The sequence below is a fragment of the Oncorhynchus tshawytscha genome, linkage group LG29 (assembly GCF_018296145.1).
Source record: "Oncorhynchus tshawytscha isolate Ot180627B linkage group LG29, Otsh_v2.0, whole genome shotgun sequence".
Taxonomy (NCBI): Eukaryota; Metazoa; Chordata; class Actinopteri; order Salmoniformes; family Salmonidae; genus Oncorhynchus; species Oncorhynchus tshawytscha.
The window spans coordinates 16,893,775-16,917,112 of NC_056457.1; the positions used below are offsets into that span (position 1 = coordinate 16,893,775).

A 23,338-nucleotide genomic window follows, 5' to 3' on the forward strand; every position below is an offset into this window, starting at 1 on the left:
CCATTTAAAAGAACACTCGTAAACCCTGACTCACTCTCTATGTTTCAAAAAATGTGCATTTCTGCCATGAAATTGAATGTGCTGGTGTTTACTTATTTGTAGAGTGTTATGGCCTCATATAGACCAGGGTTGGAACATTTTGTTTGGAGCTATCTATTGTGGTTGAGCATTGCTTTTAGGCATTATATTACAGTTGAAGTCAGAAGTTTACATACACTTAGGTTGGAGTGATTAAAACTCATTTTTCAACCACTCCACAAATTTCTTGTTAACCAACTGTAGTTTTTGCAAGTTGGCTAGGACATCTACTTTGTTTATGACACAAGTATTTTTTCCAACAATTGTTTACAGACAGATTATTTCACTTATAATTTCACTGTATCACAATTCCAGTGGGTCAGAAGTTTACATGCACTAAGTTGACTGTGCCTTTAAAACAGCTCGGAAACATCCAGAATGTCATGGCATTAGAAGGTTGTGATAGGCTAAGTGACATCATTTGAGTCAATTTTAGGTGTACCTGTGGATGTATTTCAAGGCCTACCTTCAAACTCAGTACCTCTTTGCTTGACGTCATGGGGAAATCAAAAGAAATCAGCCAATACCTCAGAAAAAAAATTGTGGACCTCCACAAGTCTGGTTCATCCTTGGGAGCAATTTCCAAATGCCCAAAGGTACCACGAACATCTGTACAAACAGTAGTACGCAAGTATGAACACCATGGGACTATGAAGCCGTCATACCGCTCAGGAAGGAGACGCGTTCTGTCTCCTAGCGATGAACGTACGTTGGTGCGAAAAATGCAAATCAATCCCAGAACAACAGCAAAGGAACTTGTGAAGATGCTGGAGGAAACAGGTACAAAGGTATCTATATCAACAGTAAATTGAGTCGTATATCGACATAACCTGAAAGGCCGCTCAGCAAGGAAGAAGCCACTGTTCCAAAACCGCCATTAAAAAAAAGCCAGACTACGGTTTGCAACTGCACATGGAGACAAAGATCTAACTTTTTGGAGAAACGTCCTCCAGTCTGATGTAACGAAAATGGCCATATAGACCATCGTTATGTTTGGAGGAAAAAGGGGGAGGCTTGCAAGCCGAAGAACACCATCCCAATCGTGAAGCACGGGGGTGGCAGCATCATGTTGTGGAGGTGCTTTGCTGCAGGAGGGACTGCTGCACTTCACAAAATAGATGGCATCATGAGGGAGGAAAACTATGTGGATATATTGAAGCAACATCTCAAGACATCAGTCAGGAAGTTAAAGCTTAGTCGCAAATGGGTCTTCCAAATGGACAATGACACCAAGCATTCTTCCAAAGTTGTGGAAAAATGGCTTAAGGAAAACAAAGTCAAGGTATTGGAGTGGCCAACACAAAGCCCTGACCTCAATCTCATAGAACATTTGTGACAAGAACTGAAAAAGCATGTGCGAGTAAGGAGGCCTACAAACCTGACTCAGTTACACCAGCTCTGTCAGGAGGAATGGGCCAAAATTCACCCAACTTATTGTGGGAAGTGTGTGAAAGGCTACCCGAAACATTTGACCCAAGTTAAACAATTTAAAGGCAGTGCTACCAAATACTAATTGAGTGTATGTAAACTTCTGACCCACTGGGAATGTGATGAAAGAAATAATAGCTGAAATAAATCATTCTCTCCACTATTATTCTGACATTTCACATTCTTAAAACAAAGTGGTGATCCTAACTGACCTAAAAAATGACATTTTTACTCTGATTAAATGTCAGGAATTGTGAAAAACTGAGTTTAAATGTATTTGGCTAAGGTGTATGTAAACTTCCAACTTCAACTGTTTGTTCAGGGTCAGGGCTGAGGAGGAATGAGAAACAGTGTTTGTTGAGAAACAAACTGTAATGTAAGTAAAATACCAAATTAATGCTTTTATAAGCACCCCCAACCCAAAACATCTTCCAGTTGCCATGGAGCCCACTGTCAGGAATCTTAACATTGACTATAGTCATCTCGCATCTCTCCATGGCTACTGCTGATGCAGGAGAAATCTGACAAAAAAAATGTCAGCCATGCATCACTATAGAACAGCAAACCTGGTTTCTAAAAACAGATAAAGCAACACCTCACAGCACAACTCCTCTCCCCTATTTGACCTAGATAGTTTGTGTGTACAGTATGTATTGATATGTCGGCTACGTGTGTCATTTTTAAATGTATGTAGTTCTGTCCTTGAGCTGTTCTTGTCTATTAATGTTCTATATTATGTCATGGTTCATGTTTCGTGTTGGACCCCAGGAAGAGTAGCAGCTCCTTTCGCAAAAGCTAATGGAGATCTTAATAAAATACCAAAATACCAAGGGTTCTGTTATGCAAGTGAGGTACAGTGATGAGTGATGGAAAGAGCTTTGGGGCCTGTAAATGAAAGCAGATTCTGTACATTAATTGAATCCATTACAATCATAAGTACGGAGGAAAAGAAAGGAACTGTGTAGCGAATCAATTCTGTTAGCTGTTATTTAATAGAGTGCACTACAAGACAACATCCTTCTATACTGCTTTACAGAACCTGCGAGAATAGATGAGTTTCCACTCGTGCAGTAGGCCAACAGGTTCATTTAAAAGCTAGAGTTAGAGAGCCAGGAGACTCCAGATACGGCCTTTGGCGACTTGGGCACAGGCTAGTTAGGCGTTCACATGGTCATTCATGTTAGGTACTAGCCACGGCCTTTTACCTAAGAGTGTTGGGGCTAGGTAGGTCAGCAATGGAAAAGGGAAAGGTGGATACCTAGTCAGTTGTACAACTGAATGCATTCAACTGAAATGTGTCTTCTGCATTTAACCCAACCCTTCTGAGTCAGAGAGGTGCGGGGGGGGCTGCCTTAATCGACATCCACATCTTCCAGCACCGGGGAAATGTGCATTAACTCATTAACTGCCTTGCTCAGGGGCAGAACAACATATTTTTACCTTGTCAGCTCAGGGACTCGATCCAGCAACCTTTTGGTTACTGGCCCAACGCTCTAAATGGATCAGGAAAAAATGTTTTAGGAAACAATTCTACATCTGGATAAATTACTGCTCTTGGAGAGAGGTGATCGAGTTCATCCCACTAAATAAAAGTTGAACACATTTCAAGCAGACACACACCAGCGCAAATTCTCAAGAGCAGGTCACACACACTGAGAGGAGGCTTCTCGTCATCATTATTTACACAGTGGATAGTTAAGCGTGTAAATCAACGTTGGATCAAAGGGGAGCCGCCAAGGCCTTTATCAGACACCAGGGGTTTCCACATCCGCTCTCTGGAGCACTACCTACGAGGGGCCCTAGGAAATAGACACTTGTTTCCTTACTCCCATCACAGCCAGCCCTGTAGGAGAGTACTACATCATTACAGGTCACTATCTACAGCACTCAACCACCTTAGAGGCTGTGCCAGAGCCAGACACCCCCTTGTGGTGATAGTATGTCATTGCGTGTTAGAGGATACATTTTTATTTTACCTTTATTTAAATAGGCAAGTCAGTTAGGAACAAATTCTTATTTTCAATGACACCCTAGGAACAGTGGGTTAACTGCCTTGTTCAGGGGCAGAACAACAGATTTCTACCTTGTCAGCTCAGGGATTCCATCCTGCAACCTTTCAGTTACAAGTCCAATGCTCAAACCACTAGGCTGCCTGCCTAGTGGTTTGGGAAGGCTTTGGCTCTTTCTCATTTGTCTTTCCTTAGATTCCTCATGTCCTTCCTTGCCTCCTGCTCACAATGTATTTGAGGAGAAGATTTGAGAGGAGGAACTTTGGAACACTTTTTGAGGAGGGAGGATGAAGAAGACAAATGAGATGTTCAGAACAGCATATTAATGTGACTGGATTGATCAAATATATTTTATTTGTCACTTCTGCTTCAATGTGGAATCTTTAAAACTTCAATTATTCTTCCTAAGGAGTTAAGATGATGAAATGTACAACAACAAACAACCTTCTGTTTGATTGTAGGACTTTATATTTTATAAAATATGCATTCTGTTGGCATTTTACAAACACATTGCAAGTACTGCCATCTCCACCGAGACAATGATGCAATACAGTGATGATTAACATAATGCTTAAGTGCCTACAGCTATACTCTTTCTAAACATTGGCAATATGAACACTTGATAACATAAAAACAACAAAAAACTGAGTTTAAATCCCTCGGAAACAGATACAATTACTACAAGGACCCTTGAAGGGTTTGCTGCTACAAAGCTGCCTAGCACGATAATACTGTAGAAAACGGGGCCACTTCGTGTTGCGTAGGCATAGAGACAACATAAAATCAGACGTGGGGACAGGACAAACACAGTACAATACATTCTGGAGTAAAAACACTTCATAATTGTCATCATGCAAGAATAAAACATTTAGAAAATGGCACATATTGAATCACATCTCGATCCATTTCTTATTTGAAATATAGAACATTTCGGAATAGGTTCGGAATAATTATTATCAACATTATAAAGTTATTGCATTTATTTCACATAGGAACTATATGCAAAGCATGTTGTTGCTATTTTTTGTTGTTGTTCCTACCCATGTGCATCATGGGTAAAGTGATGATTGTCATTTTCATTAAAAACATGGCTGTCGTTCCTCCTTATTTGATATCTTATCTACACTAGAGGAACAACGAGAATCCCTTTTGTGTGTCTTTCAGCCAGGAGCGGGAATGCTTGCTTGCCTTTGACCTGTTTCACGTATTACTGTCTCAGTCAGCACCTCCCCACTCGCTCTTTATTTACAATAGTACAAATGTAAAACGGGAGTGGGAGAAAGGGGAGGAGAGGGGGAGGAGGCGGAGGAGGGTAATTACACCCCTGAGATTATCTGGGACAAATGTCAGTGTTTGGGAGCGCACCTGTCTGACATCTAGACCTGACTCCCCCTCTGAGACTTAACCACCTGGTTCCTCTTTCTCTCTGTGTCACGCACACACACACACACACACACACACACACACGTGTGCGTACACATACGCATAAACACAAGCACGCAGGCAAAAACCCACACAAACTCCCCACTCCACAGCTTTAGAGGAGGAGAGAGCTTCTGTTGCAGAATAAAACGGATACAAAACCCTGTGTGATAAAACTCATCTTCCTTATAACGATATATATAGAGCTCTGTGGAACCAAAGCTGGAATGTGATTGTGTCTCCGCTTCTCTCGTTCAATTAGGATTCATCTCATAGCTTCTCGTCCATGATTGTGTTGACGCTGGTGCAGTAGAGTTAATGGGATTGATTGTCAAGGCTTTTACAGGCTGATGCTTCCTGTCAGGCAATGACCCGAGAAGGGGTCAGAATACTCCACAACACACCCAGCCTCCTGCCAGCGGGGCCTGGCTGGCTAGCAGAGGCTAGCTTGGCCTCGGATAGGCCTGGTGCTAAAGTGAGGAGGAGGCCCAGGGCGAGGCAGAAGAAGATGGGCAGGGAGGAGGGCGTTGAGCTGGCGTGGCCCGCGGACCTGATGGTGGAGATGGAGACCTCGGAGGTGAGGAAGGCAGACAGAGGAACATGGGAGACCAGGGTGGGGCTGCCGTAGTTGATGAGCGAGTCAATCTTCTCCGCCTCCATGCTGCAGGCTTCAATCTGAGACGGGATACACACACACACAATGATCAGGTGAAATTACAGACACACAGTCCTCCTCCCACAGTTTTCTATGCTTTTGTTTGTGTGTGTGTGTATCTTTATTCCTCTTCTGAAAATGTTATTTTGGTACAAACGTGTCCCAAACCAGGCTCTTTATTTGTGTATGAAACAATCCTAACGAACCACCTAAAAGCCCACATTATTGACAAATAGTTCCTATGAATAGAGTCATAGAGAGAATGATGCAAGGCTGGCTGTGAACTCCATTTGCCGGTTTGCATCGATCATTATCGCTCAGGGCTGTTTTTGCAGAGACAGCAATACAATGGGTGGAAAGGGTGTGCAAAACAACTTCATTGGGCGTTTCACCCTAGACGGTAGTGATGAGATGTCTGATTATTTGTCCCAGTGGAGTAAGAGAGATTCTGAGAGAGGACTTTGATTAGTCCCCCAGTAAGAGGGGGTTTGGGTCTCCGGGCTCATGAGGCGTTTAGAAAATCTTTGTGTTTAACCTTTATTTATCCAGCTTAGTCATTGAAATGAAACCTATTTTCAGGGAGAACTGGAGACGGCAGTTGAACAAATGACAGGGAAATATTGGCCCAGACATGTTTATCATGACTCCTGTGCCCTCCCCGATAAAGTCCCTGTTCAGGACGGCCCAACGTCACAGAACCGTCAGACAGCAATTGATGTATTGTTGCAGTACCAATATGATTGTCTCTCGTGTAGAATTAGGAAGTCGTTTCAGGCAGCTCTATTCAAACATTTCACTGTACTGAGCACACACCCCTGGGACATCTGTGTGACTGAACCATTAGTTCATATTCACTACAGAGCCACCAGAAGGCTAGTCTACAGGCTGTGTCACAACTGACTACGCTCCTCTCCATGAACCCCATCAGACTAACCACAAGCATGGCAAAACATGTTATCTGAACTACATTTCAAACAGGAGGAACCAGAGAGAGAGAGGGAGAGAGAGAGAGAGAGAGAAAGAGGGAGAGAGAGCGAAAGAGAGAGAGAGAAAGAGAGAGAGAGAGAGAATGAGAGAGAGAGAGAGAGAGAGAGAGAGAGAGAGAGAGCGAAAGAGAGAGAGAGAGAATGAGAGAGAGAGAATGAGAGAGAGAGAGAATGAGAGAGAGAGAGATAATAGGCATTCCAGCTGGTACATTTGTGGTGAAAAGGTTACCACCAAACACATTTTTTGAGTTTGAGATATAAGCCGAATAAAAAAATCCAAATAATCGTCTTCTCTTTTCAGAATCTATGAGAAGATAATCACAAAAGTGTCCTCCAAGCCCATTCCGGAATATCCCATGTCTCTAAACACTGGCCTGTGGGCATTCTCTGTGTGAGCGATCAGCTTGTTAACAAATGCCTCCTCTCTTCTTCTGTAATGACTGTGAGGGGGTGGAGAAACAGAGGGCTCAGTTCTGCGTAGGAAACAAAAGCGCTCACAACACCATGATGGGATGATCTGGCCCCAAGATTTAGTGTATGCTATGCTGATTAGGCTCCAGGTCATGCATTAACCAGGAAGTAAAACTAAGGATGTGTCTCAAATGGCACCCAATTCCCTATATAGTGCACTACTTGGCCTTGGAACACTGAAGAATAGGCCTACAAGCAGGGAATCAATTGTTGTCCGTCTGAGAGGAAGCTCATGTAGCCAGAGCACCAGGCTTATCTATTGTGAACGAAAGACAGTCGATACGTCTCTGTGAGAGAGAGTGATTGGGTGAGTGACAGACAGACAGACAGGCAGACAGAGAGTGTGTGAGAGAGAGACAGACAGACACCTGGTTTTTCCCCATCCTGGGCTCAAACCAGGGACCCTCTGAACACCCACAAAGCATCATTACCTGTCACTTCACAAAAGCTGCAGGCATTGTAGAGCAAGGGAAAAGTCTACTTCAAGGTCTCAGAGCTGGTGACATCACCGAAGGAAAGCTATTAGCGTGCACCGCAAACTAGCTAGCTCAGTGCCTGCGTAAGTGTGCGTACCTGCAGTGGGGTGGGTTGCTGGTCCACTGGGACGATGAGGACGATGATCTCTGAGTCGATGCTCAGGTAGCCGAAGATGTCACACTGCGGCACGGAGATGTGGAGACGCAGGATCCTCAGGATGTCATGGACCGTCACTGGCTGCTTCCTGTTCAACTGCAACACCAAACCAGGAGGACAAACACAGTCGCACAGAACCAGAGCCAGAGGGGGAAAGTTTGAGATTCAATTCATTGCAGATAAAGGAAAACTGAACTGCGGGTTTCTTCAAGTTCGTGCTGAATGTGGTCAATACATGTTATTCATCCCCAATTATTAAGAAATATGAAATACCTTTGTGAACAGAAGTTGAAAGGGCAATGAATGTCTTACAGTATAGTGCCTGCTGTCATGGAATGTTTGACACCAATATGGAGGATTGGTTGGAAAAACTATGATGTGTATATCCATTGCTTGTCTGAGTGAGTCATGTCGTCTAGGCCCAAATCCAAAGGCAATTTGTTTGCGATTAGCAGGTTTATGTTCTAGACTTAACGTTGATAAGATGTTTGTGTTGGAAATTAGACTAATAGCCCAGGTTTATAACGAACCTGCTTTGAATTACATGGTTTTTTTTTTTAGCTTATTAGCTGTTATAGGCATGTATACGAGGCATTTCTGGGCATTTGCTCTTAAAGCTGAGGCCCGACCCAGTCATTTCAAACTGGCGAAGAATTCCAGAGGAAGACATGTGATGTTGATGCTTGGTATTTTGGATCTAGGCCTCACTCTAGTGGTCGTTTGGTGTCATTACAGCTCAAAATCAACAGTCGATGCCAAGAGGGTGGTGGCTAATCCCAGTTGAGCAAGACCTAGTCAACTGGGTTTGCAGGCTTTTATTCCAGCCCTGCACAATCATACCTGACACTATGCCCTTGATTAGCAGAATCTAGTGTTTAGAAGCATGGCCGTATAACAAAAGCCTGCACACAGAATTCCGCAGTTGGTGGAGCTATTGCTTATACCTAAGGTTGCACATTTTTGGAAACTTTCAATAAATTCTCTGGGTTTTCCTAATGCTCAGTTTTTAGGATTCCGGGAATTAGGAGTTAATAAGCAGGAAATCCGGAATCCTCCAACCATGATTTCTGGAAAACCAGGGAATTTATTGAAATGTACCTACATTTTGCAACCCTACTTATACATAGACAGTCCTCTTCAATCCACAAAGTAGTGTCCACAGTTTAGATTCAGATATGCAGCAAAACAATTGTTCGTAAATGTTCAACATATATAACACAACAGGGAACCTTTTAACCCTCTTTTTAATGTTAAAATCCATTAAAATCCAACAAAGCAGCCAGCTGGTTGGAAAAGTGAGTGAGTGAGAGGGAAGGGGACAACTTTTCTGAAATGGAACACAGCCTGGGACCCAAATAAGTGAGGAGCATGTCAGAAGGTGCTGACCTTAGCAAAGTTGTTAATCTGCTCCTTGTTCCACAGGATCTGCAGCATGCCCGCACACAGAGGACAGCATGCACCTGTGAGAGGAAGGGGTTGCCACCAAGTTGTCAGGGGTCAGAGGTTAGGAGTCAATCACAACAATATCGTACTAAGATTTGTGTTCCTGTGTGGAAAAATCCTAAGTATAACATGAGAGCCTTTATATGTCAAAGTGAACGTGGCTGTGCCACTGAGTGTACTGACCACAGAATTAAATAAAACATTAGATATTATATGATTTCTGTCTCTATTGTACTGACCGGGTGGTGTGACAGGGATGCAACCAGGGGTGGACAGGGCGGGGCAGGGGATCATGTCACAGCCTGAGTCAGAGGAAAACTCTGCCACCGCCCCCACGGCGTGGCACCGCCCCTGATAGTCCACGGCAACGCGGTCCGAGTAGGCCTCGCACACTGTGTTGTACGTCTCGCCGTTGTGGCCGCACACAGGCCGCGCCTTTTTACAGGCATCCTGCACAGAACCCAAACACACACACACACAGACACAAGAAAGTTTGAGTTAGGATTCAGCCCTTATTAATGTATTTTGTGAAGAATATAATATATTAAAACATAAATACACGTGACCTTTCTACTCTTCATAATACATCACTCATATCCAGATAAACTTAATCAAGGTAAGCTACTCCAATTAGTCACATAGGGAGGCCATTTTTTTATATATCACACAAGGTGTATTGGCTTTCTTTGAATAGCTCTGTACCTCAGCAATACTCTCGGAGAGGGGGAGGGCAGTTAAGTTCTCCTACATCACTGCAAACGGTTTGATTGCGTGCCTCTTGGTTCGATGACTTGACACCGGGACTGAAGTGGGTTTTTAATGGGTTGTCGTCTACCTTAAACGTGTATAAAACTAAATCCGGTCTGTTCCACTGATGGAGCCACTGCTCAGAGCTACCGAGGCAAGACGCCATCAGGCGTGAGCGACCGCAATGGAGAAACATGATCCTACCAGGCCCTAAACACTAAATAACCACTTGAATTCAACTGTCAGCTTTAATTCTCCACTTGCACAAACATGGGGGTATTTTGCCTGTATCATGTACAAGCACAGTCCTACACAGGAGATGTATGTGTCTGCAGGTAGACTAAGTGCATGGGCAGACTAAGAACCTAAATGCAACATATTATTTTATTAGACAAAACCATAGGGTATTTACATACTCAGTCAGTTACTGGAGGTAGGATATGCAAATTTGGAGTGTGTGTGTTTGTGTTGCCACAGCTGGGCCTTGTTATCCTACCTCTGAATGCAGGCTCTCCATTTAAGCGTTCACGAACACAAACAGAGAAAAGCTTTTCAGAGACTCTAAAAACAAGGATTATCTCTGTGTGATTGACTGCATGCTGTGCAGCTCCCTCCAGTAGGGCGATTTTCAAATAGCTGACTGTTTAATGCTATCTAGCAGGTGTTACAATGCTACCTATTGCTGCCTCTCCTTATGAGTTCTGGCATGCCTTCTCATCACAAATGAATTACATGTATTGAATTGTCCAAAAGCCCTTAATCACTGTCAACATTTATAGTCAATTTAGCGCAGTGGTCACCAACCAGTCGATCGACTTGTTGATCTCCAAGGTATTTCTAGTCGATCGCCAAACATTTCTGTAAAAAACACAACGATAAAGCCTTGAGTTCCTATTTCGTTATTAGTCTCGGGCTGTTGGTGATAGGTGCAGCAAATTCAGCTGCCCTGCGCGCCGGGTAGGCAAACTGTTGCCACTTCATGAATCTGAAGGTACAACCTCTGCTTTCCCGGTGGGCATGGAGAGGAAATCAAGTGCACTATTCCACTGCTGGCCAATCAGATTGCTCAGATGACCGAGTCTGCAGTAACTTAGCAGCATACAATACAGCTACGGCAAAATTGATACTGTGAGATTTCAAAACGTTTAAAACCATGACTAGAGAGAGACTGTCAACGAATACAGCAAAGAGCTGCTGTTTCTATGAGTGAGTTCTGTCACGCCCTGGCCTTAGTATTCTGTGTTTTTCTTTATTATGTTGGTAAGGCCAGGGGTGATTTATGTGTCTTGTTTTGTCTAGGGGTTTTCTAGTCACTAGGGTCCGCCAGAGCCACCATTCAGCCAGGGTCCGCCAGAGCCGCCATTCAGCCAGGATCCGCCAGAGACACCATTCAGCCAGGATCCGCCAGAGCCGTCAACCTGCCTGAGCTATCTCTTAGTCTTGGGCTACCTCTCAGTCCTGAGCTACCTATCAGTCCTGAGCTACCTCTCAGTCTTCAGCTACCCCTCAGTCCCGAGCTACCTCAGTCCCGAGCTACCTCAGTCCCGAGCTGTCCCTCAGTCCGGAGCTGCCCCTCAGTCCAGTGGGGCCCTTTGTTAAGGTTACTTGGCCAAGGTCGGCGGTGAGGGTCGCCACTCAAGGGACGCTAAGTAAGCGGACTAAGACTGTGTTGGAGTGGGCCCACGTCCCGCGCCAGAGCCGCCACCGTGGACAGACACCCACCCAGACCTTCCCCTAATGGTTTAGGTGTGCGGCCGGGAGTCCACACCTTTGGGGGGGGGGATACTGTCACGCCCTGGCCTTAGTATTCTGTGTTTTTCTTTATTATGTTGGTTAGGCCAGGGTATGACATGGGTGATTTATGTGTCTTGTTTTGTCTAGGGGTTTTCTAGTCTATGGGGTTGTGTTCAGTTGCGTATTCTAGGTAAGTCTATGGTTGCCTGGAGTGGTTCTCAATCAGAGGCAGGTGTTTATCGTTGTCTCTGATTGGAAACCATATTTAGGCAGCCATATTCTTTAGGTATCTTGTGGGTGATTGTTCCTGTCTCTGTGTTTTGCACCAGTTAGGACTGTTTCGGTTTTTCCACGTTTATTGTTTTGTATTATGTTCATGTTTAGTTTTTTAATTAAAAAACATGAACTTCAACCACGCTGCGTTTTGGTCCGCCTCTCCTTCGCAGGAGGAAAGCCGTTACAAGTTCATGTTTAATTTCTTACTCAGCACTGTCAACATTTTGTTTTCAACACCATTATAACCCATAAAATGTGCATTCTTCCTACTTCCACTCAGCGCTACAACAAGCACTGCAGCAGTAATGAATGAGTAGGAAAATGTATCTATAGGCTTGCGTTGTTGTTATTTTTAGCGGCTTGAGTATTTTTTAATATCAAGGAATATTTCAATTTCTCTGTTCATAAGAGTAACAACATGACTTTGTGCATGAGGCTGAAATAATGCGGTGTGACTCGAGTTCCGATAAGCTTCCATTTTTTTAAGTCATGTTAATAAAAAAAAATTAGAGCGGTAGATCTCGGCATGCATTTTGACTCAGAAAAGGTTGGTGCAGATGCTATGGAAACTTGGAGAGCAGACAAATTGATTGAGACAGTGAATTACTTTCAAATGTTCTACTTCAACAAGTTGCTTTGGCTAACTTTCAAACTGTTACCCGACAATGGCCCTTGCAGGACAGGTTCTAGCTCCCTCATATTCAAATCTGGACCTTGAAGACAGTTCCAGTTCCACTCTTCCCCTATAATCAGGGACCCATTTTGACCTGGAACAATAGGTGGGTGCAATTCATTATCAGGTAGAACAGAAAACCAGCAGTAGTCCGGCTGGTGCGTTCTGCCCAACGCATCACCAGGGGCAAACTACCTGCCCTCCAGGACACCTACACCACCCGATGTCACAGGAAGACCAAAAAGATCATCAAGGACAACAACCACCCGAGCCACTGCCTGTTCACCCTGCTACCATCCAGAAGGCGAGGTCAGTACAGGTGCATCAAAGCTGGGACAGAGAGACTGGAAAACAGCTTCTATCTCAAGGCCATCAGACTGTTAAACAGCCATCACTAGCACAGAGAGGCTGCTGCCTACATAGAGACTTGAAATAATTGGCCACTCTAATCAATGGATCATTAGTTCCGTTTATAATGCCACTTTAATAATGTTCACATATCTTGCATCACTCATCTCATATTTATATGTTGTATTTTATACCATATATTGCATCTTGCTGCTGTCATTGCTCATCCATATATTTATATGTACAGTATATATTCTTATTCCATTCCTTCACTTAGATTTGTGTGTATTAGGTAGCTGTTGTGGAATTGTTAGATTACATGTTAGATATTGCTGCACTGTTGGAACTAGAAGCACAAACATTTCGCTACACCCGCAATAACATCTGATAACCACGTGTACGTGACCAATAACGTTTGATTTGATTTGACCTTGGAGGGTACATATTTAAATACTCCTGGTCTAGCTGTTACCTGACAGTGGCCCATATAGGCCAGGGTCTTGTCCATCTGGAGGAGCTGACAGAGGTTGGGGTGCTCCACGTTGTCTGTGTCGCAGGCCAGGTCCATGTGAATCTTGCCACAGCCGGAGGGACGACCAACACAATCATACTGGGGACAGTGGTAGTCAACCATGTCTGTAAGGCACACTCTACGGCTGGGAATGCATCTGAGGACCAGCGGAAGGAGGGGGGGAAAGGGGGTTCATTTAGTGATTATTTTAAGCAGTGGAAGTCCAAAAGATGGACGCGTTACAGCTATCGCTTTCGTCAGTGTACACAACTATTCTTTTCAAGTAGTGTAGGTCCTTTGGTTTGAGTTGAGCACTGATGTTCCTAATTATTATTGTGAAGTAGTGTACCTTAATGGTGTGTTATTCTCACAGCAGACATCAGTGCTTTTTTACCATGTGAATTACCCCATTTACTCCTTTATTTAAAACATAAACCATATTATAATCATAATGGTACCTATCTTTAGGGGAATGTAGTAAATATGTTGACGTATTTATATCAGTACATTAATGCTGATTTTCGATGGGAAACAGAGCGTGAAAATCTATGAAACCTAATGAGCCCTGCCCTTTTGTACACAGTAGAGTTGAACTATTCAAAACAAGCAAAAGTTTAGGTAAAAAAGGAGGGACCCTCTCTCTCTTTCTCCACCACAGCCCCCCTATCTCCAAGGTAACCATCCCTGCATCCGTACCTCAGCACCAATCAGGTGGTCTGCAGGCCGCAGCTAGATTTTTATCACCTTGTTTACGGAAAAATAACAAATGTTTGAGAGATCCCACCAACTCTCTGTGCCTTTGAACAGATGGCCAAGGGGAGACATTATAGAATGAGTTTGCAGTGCTTTACATAAGGAAGGATGCCAAAACACATTCTTCTTTACTGTGTGGAGGGGAAAGGGGGGTAAAATGCGTCCGTATCACGTTTCGGGTAAGACCCAGATGCAGAGAGTGTCGAAGTAACAAAAGTTTATTACTAGTACAGGGGCAGGCAAAACGACAGGTCAAGGGCAGCCAGAGGTCAGTAATCCTGATAGGGTGCAAAATGTCCAGAACGGCAGGCAGGCCCAGGGTCAGGGCAGGTAGAATGGTCAAAACCAGGAAAAACTAGAAAACAGGAACAAGAGCAAGGGGGAAAACGCTGGTAGGTTTCACGGGAAAAAAAGGAACTGGCAACAGACAAACAGAGAACACAGGTAAAAATACACTGGGGATAATGGGGAAGATTGGTGACACTTGGAGGAGGTGGAGACAAGCACAAAGACAGGTGAAACAGATCAGGGTGTGACAGACCAGCTCTGATGTTCGTAGTAATAGGAGTTAACATGGAGCCATGTGTGGTTAAGGAGTGTGTCCTAACCATAGAATTAGGAATTAGAATAATAATAATAGTCATTTAATAGGATCTCTATGGTCCTAATAATGTGCAATCCAGGGAAAGAGGAAGCAATGTTAGATGGACGATGCTGTCTGGGGAAGAGGGAGCGATGATAGATGGATGATGCTGTCTGGGGAAGAGGGAGCGATGTTAAATGGATGATGTTGTCTGGGGAAGAGGGAGCGATGATAGATGGATGATGTTGTCTGGGGAAGAAGGAGCGATGATAGATGGACGATGTTGTCTGGGGAAGAGGGAGCGATGATAGATGGACGATGTTGTCTGGGGAAGAGGGAGCGATGATAGATGGACGATGTTGTCTGGGGAAGAGGGAGCGATGATAGATGGATGATGTTGTCTGAGGAAGAAGGAGCGATGATAGATGGATGATGCTGTCTGGAGAAGAGGTAGTGATGTTAGATGGATGATTCTGTCTGGGGAAGAGGTAGTGATGTTAGATGGACGATGCTGTCTGGGGATGAGGGAGCGATGTTAGAGGGACGATGCTGTCTGGGGAAGAGTGAGTGATGTTAGATGGACGATGCTGTCTGGAGAAGAGGGAGCGATGTTAGATGGACTATGCTGTCTGGAGAAGAGGGAGCGATGTTAGATGGACTATGGTGTCTGGAGAAGAGGGAGCGATGTTAGATGGACTATGCTGTCTGGAGAAGAGGGAGCGATGTTAGATGGACTATGCTGTCTGGAGAAGAGGGAGCGATGTTAGATGGACTATGCTGTCTGGAGAAGAGGGAGCGATGTTAGATGGACTATGCTGTCTGGAGAAGAGGGAGCGATGTTAGATGGACTATGCTGTCTGGAGAAGAGGGAGCGATGTTAGATGGACTATGCTGTCTGGAGAAGAGGGAGCGATGTTAGATGGACGATGCTGTCTGGAGAAGAGGGAGCGATGTTAGATGGCCGATGCTGTCTGGGGATGAGGGAGCGATGTTCGATGGCCGATGCTGTCTGGAGAAGAGGGAGTGATGTTAGATAGATGATGCTCTTTGAGGAAGAGGCAGTGATGTTAGATGGACTATGCTGTCTGGGGATGAGGGAGCGATGTTAGATGGACTATGCTGTCTGGAGAAGAGGGAGTGATGTTAGATAGATGATGCTCTTTGAGGAAGAGGCAGTGATGTTAGATGGATGATGCTGTATGGGGAAGAGGGAGCGATGTTAGAGGGACGATGCTGTCTGGGGAAGAGGGAGCGATGTTAGATGGATGATGTTGTCTGGGGAAGAGGGAGCGATGTTAGAGGGACGATGCTGTCTGGGGATGAGGGAGCGATGTTAGATGGACGATGCTGTCTGGGGATGAGGGAGCGATGTTAGAGGGACGATGCTGTCTGGGGAAGAGGGAGCGATGTTAGAGGGACGATGCTGTCTGGGGATGAGGGAGCGATGTTAGAGGGACGATGCTGTCTGGGGAAGAGGGAGCGATGTTAGATGGATGATGTTGTCTGCTGGAAGAGGGAGCGATGTTAGATGGACGATGCTGTCTGGGGAAGAGTGAGTGATGTTAGATGGATGATGTTGTCTGGGGAAGAGGGAGCGATGTTAGATGGATGATGTTGTCTGGGGAAGAGGGAGCGATGTTAGATGGATGATGTTGTCTGGAGAAGAGGGAGCGATGTTAGATGGACTATGCTGTCTGGAGAAGAGGGAGCGATGTTAGATGGACTATGCTGTCTGGGGAAGAGGGAGCGATGTTAGATGGACTATGCTGTCTGGAGAAGAGGGAGCGATGTTAGATGGACTATGCTGTCTGGAGAAGAGGGAGCGATGTTAGATGGACTATGCTGTCTGGAGAAGAGGGAGCGATGTTAGATGGACGATGTTGTCTGGGGAAGAGGGAGCGATGTTAGATGGACTATGCTGTCTGGAGAAGAGGGAGCGATGTTAGATGGACTATGCTGTCTGGAGAAGAGGGAGCGATGTTAGATGGACTATGCTGTCTGGAGAAGAGGGAGCGATGTTAGATGGACTATGCTGTCTGGAGAAGAGGGAGCGATGTTAGATGGACTATGCTGTCTGGAGAAGAGGGAGCGATGTTAGATGGACTATGCTGTCTGGAGAAGAGGGAGCGATGTTAGATGGACTATGCTGTCTGGAGAAGAGGGAGCGATGTTAGATGGACTATGCTGTCTGGGGAAGAGGGAGCGATGATAGATGGATGATGTTGTCTGGGGAAGAAGGAGCGATGATAGATGGATGATGCTGTCTGGAGAAGAGGTAGTGATGTTAGATGGATGATTCTGTCTGGGGAAGAGGTAGTGATGTTAGATGGACGATGCTGTCTGGGGAGAGGGAGCGATGTTAGATGGACGATGCTGTCTGGAGAAGAGGGAGCGATGTTAGATGGCCGATGCTGTCTGGGGAAGAGGGAGCGATGTTAGATGGACGATGCTGTCTGGGGAAGAGGGAGCGATGTTAGATGGCCGATGCTGTCTGGGGAAGAGGGAGCGATGTTAGATGGACTATGCTGTCTGGGGATGAGGGAGCGATGTTAGATGGACTATGCTGTCTGGAGAAGAGGGAGTGATGTTAGATAGATGATGCTCTTTGAGGAAGAGGCAGTGATGTTAGATGGACGATGCTGTCTGGGGAAGAGGGAGCGATGTTAGATGGACTATGCTGTCTGGAGAAGAGGGAGTGATGTTAGATGGACGATGCTGTCTCGATGTTAGAGGGAAGATGCTGTCTGGGGATGAGGGAGCGATGTTAGATGGACGATGCTGTCTGGGGATGAGGGAGCGATGTTAGAGGGACGATGCTGTCTGGGGAAGAGGGAGCGATGTTAGAGGGACGATGCTGTCTGGGGATGAGGGAGCGATGTTAGAGGGACGATGCTGTCTGGGGAAGAGGGAGCGATGTTAGATGGATGATGTTGTCTGCTGGAAGAGGGAGCGATGTTAGATGGATGATGCTGTCTGGGGAAGAGGAGTGATGTTAGATGGATGATGTTGTCTGGGGAAGAGGGAGCGATGTTAGAGGGACGATGCTGTCTGGGGAAGAGGAGCGATGTTAGATGGACTATGCTGTCTGGAGAAGAGGGAGCGATGTTAGATGGACTATGCTGTCTGGAGAAGAGGGAGCGATGTTAGATGGACTATGCTGTCTGATGTTAGATGGACTATGCTGTCTGGAGAAGAGGGAGCGATGTTAGATGGACTATGCTGTCTGGAGAAGAGGGAGCGATGTTAGATGGACTATGCTGTCTGGAGAAGAGGGAGCGATGTTAGATGGACGATGTTGTCTGGGGAAGAGGGAGCGATGTTAGATGGACTATGCTGTCTGGAGAAGAGGGAGCGATGTTAGATGGACTATGCTGTCTGGAGAAAGGGAGCGATGTTAGATGGACTATGCTGTCTGGAGAAGAGGGAGCGATGTTAGATGGACTATGCTGTCTGGAGAAGAGGGAGCGATGTTAGATGGACTATGCTGTCTGGAGAAGAGGGAGCGATGTTAGATGGACTATGCTGTCTGGAGAAGAGGGAGCGATGTTAGATGGACTATGCTGTCTGGAGAAGAGGGAGCGATGTTAGATGGACTATGCTGTCTGGAGAAGAGGGAGCGATGTTAGATGGACTATGCTGTCTGGAGAAGAGGGAGCGATGTTAGATGGACTATGCTGTCTGGAGAAGAGGGAGCGATGTTAGATGGACTATGCTGTCTGGGGAAGAGGGAGCGATGTTAGATGGATGATGTTGTCTGGTGAAGAGGGAGCGATGTTAGAGGGACGATGCTGTCTGGGGAAGAGGGAGCGATGTTAGATGGACGATGCTGTCTGGGGAAGAGGGAGCGATGTTAGATGGACGATGCTGTCTGGGGAAGAGGGAGCGATGTTAGATGGACTATGCTGTCTGGAGAAGAGGGAGCGATGTTAGATGGACTATGCTGTCTGGAGAAGAGGGAGCGATGTTAGATGGACGATGCTGTCTGGAGAAGAGGGAGCGATGTTAGATGGACTATGCTGTCTGGAGAAGAGGGAGCGATGTTAGATGGACGATGCTGTCTGGAGAAGAGGGAGCGATGTTAGATGGACGATGCTGTCTGGAGAAGAGGGAGCGATGTTAGATGGACGATGCTGTCTGGGGAAGAGGGAGCGATGTTAGATGGACTATGCTGTCTGGAGAAGAGGGAGCGATGTTAGATGGACTATGCTGTCTGGGGAAGAGGTAGTGATGTTAGATGGACTATGCTGTCTGGGGATGAGGGAGCGATGTTAGATGGACTATGCTGTCTGGAGAAGAGGGAGTGATGTTAGATAGATGATGCTCTTTGAGGAAGAGGCAGTGATGTTAGATGGATGATGCTGTATGGGGAAGAGGGAGTGACCCTCAGGGCTCTGGGAGCTCAAGGCCATTCCGGAGGGGAGGGTTACAACACACCCCATACAGGCGCGCCTTATGACACAGTTACCGCCGGCAACCACAGGGGGACACACAGCCTGGCCACACCTGAATAAACAACCACTGGATACGAGGCAGTTTGAGAGGGGGATTTCAAGAAAAAGCGGAAGAGAGGAGAAGGGTGCAGGAAAATAGGATCTATCAAGAGAGGAAATAACACTCGTGGACAATGTTCCCTCTAAGTTGCGCGCCTGCCTGCAGCAGCCCTGAGACTGCAGCGCAGCTTCCTGGGACTGCCACGCAGAACAAATATTAGCCCACAGAGAGAAGCACAAGATTGCACTCAACTTTCTATAGCAGTGGTAACCAACCAGCCGACCTCTAAGGCATTCCTAGTCAATCGCCAAACATTTATGGAAAAAAACTAATGAATAACTTTTTTATTTGTCTTGGGCTGTTGGCTGTAGGTGCACCGGATTCAGCAGCAAACTCTTCCTTCCCGGCGGGCCCAGAGAGCAAATCAAGTGCACTATAGGTCTACCGCTGGCCAATCGGATGGCTCAGATTACCATTTCTGCAGGCATAAAATAAATCTACAGCGAAGTTGATACTGTTGGATTTCAAAATGTTTAAAACCATGAGTAGAGAGAGACTGTCAACAAACACAGCAAAGAGCTGCTGTTTTTATGAGTGAGTTCATGTTTAAGTTCTCACTCAGCACTGTCAACATTTTGTATTCAACACTTTTATAAGCTATAAAATGTGCGTTCTTCCTACTTCCACTCAGCGCTACAACAAGTACTGCAGCAGTAATGAATGAGTAGGAAAGTGTATCTATGGGCTTGCGCTGTTGTTATTTTTAGTGGCTTTGGTCTTTTTTAATATCGAGGAATATTTCACTTTCTCTGTTCAACATGAATTTGTGCATGAGGCTGTACACCTCGAGTTTTGCCGTCAGCTGAAAGACGGTATCCCTTTTTTGGTCAGTGGAGGAATGAGAGAGCGGAGGGATGTTGAGAGATGGACCCTCAGTCTGCTGCTCTCTCCCTCCGCTGAGACTGACCATCAGATGCAGGTAAAACACAAATAAAAATGATTTAAATGTATGGTCACTCAGCTGTGCCTCACAAGTAAATCAACAATGGATCTATTACCAGTGTGATCATATAGCTTACCTCAAATGTTTTTATATAATTTAAAAAACTATCCCGAACAACAATTCAAGCAAAGCCAATATGCAGTGATAATGTATTGGGCCTATAGCTTACTGCACAAACCTCATTGCTACATGGCTGTTTTTAATTGGTTAATGTTGCATAGGCTTACGTTTTTTAAGTCATGTTAAAAGAAATCAGGGTGGTAGATCTCGACTTGCATTTTGACTCAGAAAGTGATCTTGACTCAGAAATGGTTGGTGACCACTGTTCTAGAGATTTCCCTGTTATTAACACTGTCAACATTTCCCTTTAATGTGGAAATTGTGATTGAATCAACTCCATATTAGCCACTTTCAATGCAACATACTGAAACAAAACAAATTATGCAAGAGATTATGTTGTAGGCAGAATGCATCAGAGTAGAAATCTATTGCATTGACACATACGACTCAGCCAGTACTCTACACAGACCGGCGCGTCATAAACAATCAGAGCTACAGTAGGCCGATATGCAAATAGACCATTGCCATATATGGATCTGTGCCATTCACTTTGAACTGGACTGGGTTTACAGCATGCGCAGTCATGAGTAGATGCACTTGTTTTGAGATCAAAGCGAGAGCTGCATGTAGCCATGTGTGCATATTTTGTTCATATCCTTTGGTGCAGTAGTTACTAAGTTATTAGCCCAGTTATAGATCATTTCTAGTCAGCAATAGGGAAGGGATTGCTTCCTACAAGCACACGAAATGTGTGCATTTCTAAACATCTTTGAAAAGCAAGTCAGGTAGTGATTTTTTTCAGACAGGCTTGAATAAGCTAAGTAGCTAATAGGCAGAGGGTAGCATAATTTGTCTGATTCTCTGTAATAATGGTATGGGAATAATAATGCATTTGATTTTGTAAAGTGATTTATTGCATCAAAAAACACAACAAAATGTTCAGTCGCCTCCTTGTCTGTAGGATAAGTGGATAAACAGGTTAATGCCGAGCCCTGAATGGAATCTAGGCCTACATGAAAACCACACATTGGCTGCTACTGTAGGCTGAATGATAGAACAGCTATTTCCATGTTAAAATGTTATGGGATACATTGTCTCCATGTTTTTTAATGGGAGGCCACTCTGGCAGGTGTACATTATGATCAAATAGCCACAGTAGCCTACTTGACCACTGTTAAAACTGTAATTTAAAGCGGGTACAGCCTCATTGTTCACAGGAAACGTGTGCTGGAAGTTGCCCAGAATTTTCACAACATTCAAGTTTGCGCTCAGCAGACCTGAAATTTGCTCAACGTCTACATTTTTTTGAGGGAACATTGCTAGTTGACTGAGATGGAAGAGGATCAGGGCTCAAGGCCTCTGTTAGGAGAGATATAGCGTCCTCTAGAGTAGAGGTGTCCAGTCTTATCCACTAAGGCTGTATGGAATGCTTTGAAAATGCATCCTCCCTACCTTCCTTCCTTGAAGTACTCATTGATCGGACATGGTATGCACATAGTGGAACCTCTGCACTCACCAATCCAATTGTGTTGAATCAGTCATTATTCCAATAAACAAACGATTGAAGGAAAGAAGGAGTGATGGAGTATCTCACCTCTGGTTCTTCTGGCAGGGGTTGGGGGAACAGGGGTTGCTGCTGCGGCAGTGGCCAAACACAAACTGGTTGTCTTTGAAGCCCATGCAGCGGGCCACACAGGCACTGGGGTAGGTGCGGCCATTACGGGCACACACTGGCACGAAGCGGTCAGGGCAGCCACATGGGAGCCCTACGGAGAGGAGGAGAGAGGGAGAGAGAAAGAGAGAGAGAGAGAGAGGGGGGAAGGGGGAGAGAGATTAGGGAAAATGCTTTCAGGATCAGGAAAAAATAAACATTATAGCAAGACCATCAACACACACACACTGTTCTTTGTTTCTCTCTCACACACACACCAGTGAAGCGGCGGCGGTCCTCGTCTGAGCTGTCGGCGCTGAGGCACTGGCGGGTGGAGCAGATGGTCTCTCCAGCGAAGCAGGAACAGGGGTGGCAGTCTACCCTGAAGGACGTCCCATGGTCTGTAGGACAAGGACACATCGTCACCCTGTGAGACCTTGTTTGATTTCAGTGGTTATTGGGCTGCAAATGTAACTGTTATCTGACACTTTGAGTCCTCCAGCAGCTGATAGGGTCTGGGTCATGGCACCTACAGTTGTCATGGTTCCACCTTTATCCTTAAGCACTGATTCCTCGTCTGGTCTCTTCTCTGCACCTGGGTCCAGCCTCACCACGTCACAACAGTATTAGACCTGGGAGCTGATATGAGACTTGACTTCTACAAGAAACTCTTCTGCTGTGTCCGTGGGGCAGTCCCACTTCTTAGGTATTTGTTATTGTTTTTTTATTGAACAAATAGGACAATGGAGAGATAGCAGGGAAGATTGCGATTCAGTAGGGCGTGGTTGGGATTTGAAACCATGCCGACTCTGGTACAGTATGTGTGTTCCAGGTTCTGCGGCTCTAACTGCTAGACCACACAGGCCACAAGACAGTCTGTGGAAGTTAAAGCAACCCTCGGGTTTGGGCTGTCCTGGTATACCTTAACTTTATTTCTTTAGGATCTGAAACACAAAAAAATGATCTTTAACTAAACTAAGGCTTCCCTATAGGATTACTTCATGTTCCTCTCCTAATGCTGGATATAAGAACTCCGAAGCCCCACCACTCTCACTCTCAGGCAAACCACATCTGTGTCAAATAAGGCTGAAACGTCTGACCCCCCTTTTGAACCGGAGTGAAAACAAACATAAAAGCAAAAGCAATAAACTGATTTGGGTTCAAACAAATGTAGATTCAAAGCTGGTACATTAAACAAAGGGGGGAAGGGGGAAAAAATGCTAATATAAAACCTAGATATGAAAGACAATCCTGTTGTTCAAAGTGTTGTTTCTCTATAGGGATATGATTAGCCACTAGGCCACTAGGGGGCAGCATCACAGAGTGACTAAGGCCATGTGTAGCCTAGAGGGGGATGTGGTTACTCTATGCTGAATTCTTCCC

General features: G+C 45.3%; 1 protein-coding gene across 1 annotated transcript in view; it reads right to left on the minus strand.

Annotated features, from left to right (window-relative positions):
- Nucleotides 1-3,960: 3,960 nt before the first annotated feature.
- Nucleotides 3,961-23,338, minus strand: part of reck (reversion-inducing-cysteine-rich protein with kazal motifs) — a 64,395-nt gene continuing 45,017 nt past the window's right edge. Inside the window, exons 15-21 of the mRNA XM_024392772.2 lie at nt 22,234-22,356; nt 21,899-22,070; nt 13,376-13,571; nt 9,365-9,575; nt 9,069-9,142; nt 7,623-7,778; nt 3,961-5,612 (exon numbers count right to left, since the gene is read on the minus strand). Coding sequence (XP_024248540.1) covers nt 5,298-5,612; nt 7,623-7,778; nt 9,069-9,142; nt 9,365-9,575; nt 13,376-13,571; nt 21,899-22,070; nt 22,234-22,356 — 1,247 coding nt within the window. The 3' untranslated portion in view covers nt 3,961-5,297. The remainder of the gene's footprint in view (nt 5,613-7,622; nt 7,779-9,068; nt 9,143-9,364; nt 9,576-13,375; nt 13,572-21,898; nt 22,071-22,233; nt 22,357-23,338) is intronic.